The sequence below is a fragment of the Cavia porcellus genome, unplaced genomic scaffold (assembly GCF_034190915.1).
Source record: "Cavia porcellus strain 051 isolate PalLab524CR breed Dunkin Hartley unplaced genomic scaffold, mCavPor4.1 scaffold_16, whole genome shotgun sequence".
In the NCBI taxonomy this organism is placed as follows: domain Eukaryota; kingdom Metazoa; phylum Chordata; class Mammalia; order Rodentia; family Caviidae; genus Cavia; species Cavia porcellus.
In genome coordinates, this window is record NW_026947499.1 from 57,202,237 (window position 1) to 57,210,718 (window position 8,482).

Below are 8,482 nucleotides of genomic sequence, written 5' to 3' on the forward strand. Positions count from 1 at the left end.
ACGTCTTCTGACTAGGGGATACTCGAGAGGAGGGCATTCTTTCCCTAGCTTGTACCTTCTTCATGCTGAGTTTCTGGAAAAAAGCGTTGGGATCAACTAATATCACTTCTTGTCTACGCAGAGACTTGCTGAGTGACCTTGGGGACTCTTCACTTAAGTTCCACAAGTGCAGGGATTTTCATCTGTTAGTCCCTGATGTATCCCAGCCCCAAGGTCAGTGTCTAGCCCATACTATGTACCCAATAAATATCAGTCAAGTGAAGGTCTAGAAGGGCAGGATTAGGAAAATCGCACAGTAAGAACCTGACACCTAATGACCAGGGAACCAGGGGCTTTATCTTCAGGTGCACGAAAGGCTAAACTTCTGTTCACAAATATTTTGAGGGCCCCTTATGTACTGGATGGTGAACTTCGTTAATTTACAACTAGATCTCTGGTTCAAGGTCGGCATAGCTGGCAGGGAAGCAATCCGCACAACATAATACAGACACGCCGCTCAATCCTAGTTGCCCAGAAGGTGGGCAGTCAGAGGGACTGCGGTGCTCACGCTGGGCGCCGGCCGCCGGCCGCCCACCTGTCAGAGGCTGCGCCACGAGTAATGCTTGGGAGAGATCTCTGCCTCGGTGAGGTCATGTCCCACCCCCGGATTCTCCGCCTACGACACCTTGCAATTCTAACAATGAAGTCTCTAATATTATTTTCTGACTTTCAAGTCCCAAATTCTAAGTCACCAATCTGTCCACGCTCCAGTATCCAAAAGAAAGGAAGGAAATTTCAGCAAGGGCCCCACCATCCACGGCCTCGGTAGGCCTCTGCGTAGTCAGAGTCCTCCTTCCACCTCGCAGGAGCTGTAGGGGCGTAGCTTGCACCCGGGCGCCGAGGACACGGTGAGATGGGTGTCCCAGGGACAGCGTTAACAGAGCCGGAGCATGTGACAATCAGAGTCACGTTCTGCGGGTCCCAAGAACGCAGCCGGGACGGTCACGTGATGCGGGGGCGCCATGGGGTGATGTGAGACACTAGGCTCTCAGATTACGTACGAATGACGCAGCCCCCACCCCTCTGGCAACTACCAGATTTCCGTCCTAGGATGTGACTGTTCGGTAAAAGGGGCGGGTCCTCGCGTCCCTGCAGCTTGGTTTCCGTTCGGGGCGTCGTAGCTTCCGGCCCTGCCTTTCCCTCTGGCGAGGAAGCGACGCGACCTCCTGCGCATGCTCCGAACCATCCCGGAGGGGCGGGACCGTGGCTGTGGGAGAGGGAGGGAGGGGGAAGGAGGGGAATTTCCAACCTGTGGAACTTCGGGGGTCCTGAGGTTTTGTCCTTTCTATTGGCTGTGGACTGTGCAAGGCGCGGGGCCTCTGGCGGCTCGTGGAGTTGTTGGGGCCCTCAGGGCGAGAGAGGGAAATGTCAGTGTGATTTGGGTCCGGGACGTCCGAATTTAGGATCTTGAGGCCATCGAGGTTCAGGTACCGAGGAGAGGGACCTCGGGCAGTCATGAGGGACAGAACCCACGAGCTGAGGCAGGTGAGAAGTCGGGAAAGCAGGGGTGGGGGCGGGCGACGGGCTGGAATGCAGGACTCCTGGCTTTGGGCAGGGAGGGGTGGCAGGTAGCCAGTATGGAAAATCCCGGAAGCCTGCGGGTCTTGCAAGGCGAGAGCCCCAGCAAGGAACTCGTACCAGTGACTCCGGCCCTGGCAGGGGGATAACAGCTCGGACGAGGAGGACAAGGAGCAAGTCGCGCTGGTGGTGCACCCGGGCACTGCCCGTCTGGGGAGCCCGGACGATGAGTTCTTCCAGAAGGTAAGGATCTGGGGTCTTGGCTTGGCTTCTCGAGGGGGCTGGAGGACTGAGGAGCGGCGGCATGGTCTGGAGCAGCCCATATCTCTTTCAGCCCTCTCGGTCATCCTCCCTAGGTCCAGACAATTCGGCAAGCTATGGTCAAGTTGGAGAGTAAAGTACGGGAGTTAGAGAAGCAGCAGGTCACTATCCTGGCCACGCCCCTTCCTGAGGAGAGTAAGCAAACCCCTGGGTACTCGCATGCTCGTTGCTATGGGTAGTAGTTTTACGCAGGTGGTGGCCCGCGTGGATTTCTTGAGGCTGGGGCTGTGATTTGTGTGGAAGTCATAGCTTTGTTTGTGTAGGCATGAAGCAGGACCTGCAGAACCTGCGTGATGAGATCAAACAGCTGGGGAGGGAGATCCGAACACAGCTGAAGGGTGAGCTCCTAGGACCTCGGACAGATCCTCCCTTAGGGTCCCGCCCTATTCCTGATCTCTCTGGGGAATGTTTGACCCTGAGATGCCAGTAATACATCCAGGTCACACAGCAGGCCTGTGTCTAGAATCTTTGTCCCCTGTCATCTAGTCCATGGTACTTTCCATAACACAAGGCTGCCTCTCAGGTTCCTTTATTTACAATGAAACAAATTACATAGTTCTTGCTGCCCAGGGTGCATTCTTTGGGCAATCAGATGGGGGTTTCTGTTAGGAGGCCTCTTAGACTCGTGGGAAGCCACTGGTGTTAAGAAAAGAAAAATAAATTTAATCCTATCAGAGGCCCAGCATTAGTATTTATTTATTATCGTGGGTATGAGGATCAAGCCCAAGGCCTTGTGCATACCAAGCACACACTTTACCACTGAGCTACATCCCCAGCCGTTGGTCGTTATATAATTGTTTCTCTAAAAAAATCTTATGGAGACAAGAAACTCCCTGTTTTGTAGTTGGGATATAACTGTAATTATAAGGGATATAAGGACACATGGCCCTGTGTCCTTGTCTCCAAACAGTTTTCAGAAGTCTGAGATCAAGCCCCCTTTCTCCATGTCCCTTGTGTCTTCCCACAGCCATAGAGCCTCAGAAGGAAGAAGCTGATGAAAATTGTAATTCTGTCAACACAAGAATGAGAAAAACCCAGGTGGGTTGTTTTTCCCAGAACTAGGAAATTTCAGCCAGTGTTTCGTAAGTTATTTAATGGTAGAGGTATGATGAGATCCTCAACTCCAACTTGATGATTTTCCAAATGGGGAAGCTAAGTGCCAGAAAGAGAAAGAACTCAGTCACAGTTGAGAACCAGGTCTTGTGATTCGGCACTGCATTCTGACACCCTGCTTTCTTTTCCTCCTTTCAATGAGAAGTTGCTGTGTCTGCAGACATGACCTAAGCTTGGCTATAGGAGACATGCTTTCCACGAGATGAGATGGGGAATTTTTGTTGGGTAGGAGACAAAGACATTAGTCACGTAGGACTTGGTGCCTAATGGCTTTGCCCAGGGAAGAAGAGGGAGAAGTCAGAAATGACTTGGCAAGGTTTTTTCCTATATAACAGGGACATCCTTGGCCTTAGGGACAGAATTCAAGAAATCAGGAAGAGGAACTTCCCTAGGACAACACTGAAGAGGAACTTCCCAAGGGTGACTTCTTAGTAAGGAGATTTGAAATCATCTGCCTGCCCCTCCCTTATGTCTACTGAAGAATAGTTTGGGGTTCATAGAGTCCTGAGTTGGAAAAGGTAAACCCAGAGCTCAGTGAAGACCTCAGATCAAAGATGGACAGATTTGAACTTCTTGAAAGGATGCTGCTGGGTCCAGGAAAGGAAATAATGTCTTTTTAAAAGGTACTCTATCCTGGTGCTCAGGAGGTTGAGGCAACTTGAGTTCGAGGCGAACTTGGGCTACATTGTGAATTCAAAGGCAATTTGAATTACAGAGTGAGACTCTGTCTTAAAAAGAAGGTACTGTAAGGAGGGGGGACAGAGAAGGAAAAGGAAGGGGAAATAAAGAGGAATTAAGATGTGTTATATACATGTACCAACTCCCCATGATGAATGTAATCATGTCCTACAAACGTGCTAATAAAAATAATAATAAAAAATGAAGATGCTCTGAACTGGGTGTGGTGGCACATGCCTTTAATCCAAGTACTCTGGAAGTGCAAGGTCGGAGGATCACGAGTTTCAACCCAGCCTGGGTAACTTAGAAATTTATTGAGCTCTTGTCTCAAAATAAAAAGTAGAAAAGGAGCTGGCTCAGTATAAAGGTCCTGCATCCAATCCCCCAATGTCAGAGAGCTTATTTAAGGCATTGGTGGGATAAAATGTCCCAGAGAGGGTATTTCAGAGGGAACCTGTGGTGGTCCTTGATGGGAAAGTCCAGGAATCCAGAGGGACCTGTTACACATGGGCAGAATGGTGACCATCATATACATAAGCACACCTCTAGCCTAGCACAAGGCTGGCGTTTAGCATGTATAGAGTGCCTATTGTGTACCATCACCTTTTTGGATAAGAAAATCCCTATCTTCGAAGCGCTTCCATTCAAGTGGGATGAGACAATCACCATAATAAATGAGTTAATTATTTTATTTTATTTTTAGTACCGAGAATTGAACTCACAACCTTGCACTTGCCAGGCAGGCACTGTGCCACTGGGCTATATCCCCACCCTGAGTTAATTATTTTAGGCCACAGTCACCATTAAGGAAAGAAGAGCAGTGGAAGAGGGTAGAGAAAGGTGGGAGAAAGTAGGGTTGCAGTTTTTTTTTTTTTTTGTCTTTTTCCTTTTCATCAGTACCAGGGATTGAACTCACGACTAGTAGGGTTGCAATTTAAATAAGGTGAGTGAGCTGGAGGTATAACTCTGTGGTAAAGTGTGCACCTAGCATACACAAGGTTCATTCCTCAGCACCTCAGAAAACAGTTAAGAAAATGAACCAGGCAGGATGATGTATGCCTGAGATGCTGAGTCAGGAAGATCCCAAGTTTGAGTCTAGCCTGGGCAGCTTAGCCATTATTAAGACCCAGCGTTTAGGCCCTGGATTTAATCCCCAGTACGGCAAAAACACATACATACTTGTACACATATATGTACATACATACATATGAGAAAGCTTCATTAGGAAGGTTAATAAAAACTTGAAGACATGTGAGCATTCTACACAGCGGGAGCCATAGGTTGAAAGGCCTGTGGGTGATGTGTGCTTTGTTCAGAAGGGATAAGGAAACCACTGTGGATGAGGCAACAGTGAGGAAAGGTCAGAGAGGTGACAGGGCAGGAGATCATATAGGGTCATATAGGCCCTGGTGCAGGCTTCGGCTTCCACTCTGAGGGAAGTGAGGGAGCTTGACAAGGTAATCAGCGAGTGTTGAAGGCAGCAGGCACCTTCTGATCACTTGTGCTATTTGCTTACTGTACCCTGGGGTGCCACGGCCCAGAGGGGCAAGGGTCCTGCAGTACCCACCCTGTGTCCTCCATCCCTAGCATGGCGTCCTATCCCGGCAGTTTGTGGAGGTCATTGACAAGTGCCACTTGGTGCAGTCTGAGTACCGGGAGAAAAATATGGAGCGCATTCGCAGGCAGTTGAAGATCAGTGAGTGGGGTTCCAGCCTCTGGGAAGGGCCAGGTAGTACAGAGCCAGCTCTGAGCTTCCCTTTTCTTCACAGCCAATGCTGGATCGGTGTCCGATGAGGAACTGGGACAGTTGCTGGACAGTGATCAGAGTGAGGTGTTCATATCCAACGTGAGTGGTCAAGCCAGCCTCCCTCCCCGGGCTTCCCATCTTCTCTGAGCCCTCTTGCCTTTTGACTGAGGGCAAACTGACGCCCTGGAGGAATGAAGGAGCACCCCTGGAGTTACCATCAGACTCAAGCCTGGCTCATAGGCCAGAGGGCCGCCCCAGAAGGCCAGAAGGAATATCTGACCTGTTGCTGGCCTCCCAGTGAACTGTTCCCCCATTCCTGTACACTGACAGATACTAAAGGACACAAAGATGACCCGACAGGCCCTCAATGAGATTTCAGCTCGGCACAGCGAGATCCAGCAGCTAGAGCGGAGTATCCGTGAGCTTCATGAGATCTTCACTTTTCTGGCTACTGAGGTGGAGATGCAGGTGGGTAGTCTGGGAAACACCCCAACAGGAGGCTGTACAGTTGGAACTCAGCTGTGACATAGGCTGGCCTCCTCCCTCAGACTTTCCACTGAAGTTTGTGTTCTGTCACCCTTGGCCATCCCTCAAGGTGGTCCTGACTCCTACCCTTAGCCAAATCCCCAGAATTGTGCCTGCTTCCACACCTGCCCAGATAGTCACTCCTATATACATACGTAGCATCCTATTTGGCCCTCTAACTTGTGCTCAACCTAGGTACTGCTCAGCCGTGGCTCCTTTCCTCCTGACAGAATCTACCATTATGCTTCTAAGAACTCCAGTCTGAGTTGCCCTCTAGAAGCCAGGCATCATGGCAGATGTTTGTAATCCCAGCTACTCAGGAAGCTGAGACAGGAGGATGGCAAGTTAGAGGCAGCGTGGGACTCTTAGCAAGGCCTTATCTCAAAAGTAAAATAAAATAAAAGTGAAAGAGCTGGGGATGTAGCTCAGTGCTCCCTAGGGTCAGTCACTAGTACCTTAAAAATAAAGTACTAGATGGCCTGCCTTCTAAAATCTGTCCAAGGTTGGTGCTCAAGTGACATTCTCCTAATCCCAGTGAGAGGCTCAGGTAAACGTTCAGCCTGTCCTGGAGGAGCTGATGTCTGTAGTACTGTAGCCAGTGCTCTTTTATAGCTGCGAGTCATGAGAAAGAGCTGTCTTTCTGTGGGAACGTCAGGACCTGAAGCCTGGTAGTGCCAGTAGGAGGCAGGGACGGAGGGCTTCATAGCAGCTGGAAGGCAGGCCTAGAAGAATGAGTGAATTCAGACAGATTTGTGAAGGGGACAGAAGTTAATTTATGAAAAACATATGAGCTGCTGGGTATGGGTGTGCATGCCTGTAATCTCAGCACCTGAGAGACTGAGGCAGGAGGATACATAGTAAGACCCTATCACAAACAAATGAACTATATGTGGTCCTTGGCTCAAGACTGCTGCTGTACTTGGAGGTTGTATGGAATGAGGGAAAAGGGGAGAAGGGGCCATTTGATTGAAGAGGGCCTAGAAGCCATCCCTAGGGGTTTGAGCCTGTGCCAGGCTGGTCCTGCCAGATGTTTGTGTTGGGTTTTTATTTTTTTCCTGCCAGGAGTATCCTTTAGTCATCTGAGGCAGGGATGGGCAAAGTTGCTGTTCTCCTGTGACTGGTCATCCCTGGTTCCCTGAACCACCTTGTTCTCTGAGCAGGGGGAAATGATCAACCGGATTGAGAAGAATATTCTGAGCTCAGCAGACTATGTAGAACGAGGGCAAGAACATGTCAAGCTAGCCCTGGAGAACCAGAAGAAGGCGAGGAAGGTGAGGCACAGCCCTGTCCCTGACCCCTGGTACTCCTGAATGATATCCCCTGACCCTTCCTCTCCCACAGAAGAAAGTCATGATTGGCATCTGTATATCCATCACGGTCCTCATCGTGGTAGTCATCATTGGGGTCACCACAGCAATTGGATAATACTACACGTTCTTGGTGAGACATGGTGGGCCTACCCTGTCACCACCTATACCTGCCTCCTCCTTTCCTCACACCCTCTTCTTCCTCCTTCCCTTGCAGGCACTGGGAGCACCAGGGACCCAAGGCCTGGCCTTCTCTTCCAGCAGCTGTGGGGGCAGGCAGAGCCTTCTGCAGACCCCATCCTCACTCACACTGGGCCCTATGCAGAGGGGCTGATTGCTCCTCTGGAGTTGGCAGCTGCTCATTCATGGGGGCCTCTCCCATCAGTGCACTACCAAGGCGAGGGCCTACAGCATCCTGTTTGGTTGAGACACATGATTTTGTAAAAAAATTAAAAAAAGAAAAGAAAAAACAACTTGTAGACCCCTGTACATGTATGTTCCTGGAGGGCTGGCCCAGGGCAGCAGACCCTGCTGTGCCCCAGAAGACAGCTGTCCTGCCTGTGCTGCCACTGCCAGTCTCAGTGTCACAAGTTGAGTAGCGTGCATGGGCGTGAACCAGGCAGTGGCTGGGTCGTGACTGGAATAGAATTGTCCAGCAGACCTAGGCTATCCCTGAAGAGCATCGGGATTGGGTCAGCCACCCACCTCCCAGCCATCCCTGGGCTCACTTGAGACTGCCCTCAGCAGCCAGGACTACAGGCTGCTAGTTCTTCCCTTCTGCTGTCCCATAGGGGGACTGGAGAGATGACATAAACAGCTGGTGCCCAGCTCAGTACTGTGTGCCTCCACTGTGATTATGTATCCCTGAACATGGCGAGGTGATTGCATGTGTGTGTGTAAAATCTGATATTCCTGAAGCCAAGAGCAAGAGGCATCATGAAAAAGATACCAAGTCATTGGGCCTGTTATTTTAGATTTAGTTATCGAAAGCTCTAGTTTCAGAGAGGACAATATTTGAAATGTTAAGTGAGGAGGAACCAGTTGTACAAGGAGGCCCTGCAAGAGCCTGGGCAAAGGGAAGAGCAGGCCAGGCCCTATGACCAGGCAGAGGCCCTACCTTTTTTTTTTGGTACTGGGGTTCAAACTCACGACCTCGCACTTGCCAGGCTGAGCTCAGAACCTGACCCCCAAAGTTGTACCTTCTATGTGAGCATTCTGCTTAGAGCAGGTACAC

The 8,482-nt window shown here is 50.3% G+C and overlaps 1 protein-coding gene across 2 annotated transcripts; it reads left to right on the top strand.

Annotated features, from left to right (window-relative positions):
• Positions 1-1,249: 1,249 nt before the first annotated feature.
• Stx4 (syntaxin 4) lies at positions 1,250-7,721 on the top strand. 2 transcript variants are annotated; one of them, XM_023560786.2, is made up of 11 exons: positions 1,250-1,524; positions 1,699-1,800; positions 1,914-2,013; positions 2,142-2,216; positions 2,846-2,916; positions 5,257-5,365; positions 5,439-5,515; positions 5,747-5,884; positions 7,102-7,212; positions 7,283-7,381; positions 7,466-7,721. In XM_023560786.2, exons 1-10 carry the CDS (start codon positions 1,495-1,497, stop codon positions 7,364-7,366), a joined length of 897 nt encoding a protein of 298 aa, XP_023416554.1. In that variant the 5' UTR covers positions 1,250-1,494; the 3' UTR covers positions 7,367-7,381; positions 7,466-7,721. The 2 variants fall into 2 exon arrangements, with proteins under 2 accessions (XP_023416554.1, XP_012997540.1); XM_013142086.2 differs by lacking the exon at positions 1,250-1,524 and having other exon boundaries at positions 1,693-1,800; positions 1,892-2,013.
• The last annotated feature ends 761 nt before the right edge of the window (positions 7,722-8,482 follow it).

Excerpts from the sequence above, each read along its gene's own strand:
- Stx4 (XM_023560786.2), top strand. The coding sequence starts at position 1,495 with ATGAGGGACAGAACCCACGAGCTGAGGCAG. Across the intron at positions 2,014-2,141 it reads CACGCCCCTTCCTGAGGAGA|GCATGAAGCAGGACCTGCAG; the intron begins GTAAGCAAACCC and ends TTGTTTGTGTAG. Across the intron at positions 5,885-7,101 it reads CTACTGAGGTGGAGATGCAG|GGGGAAATGATCAACCGGAT; the intron begins GTGGGTAGTCTG and ends TTCTCTGAGCAG.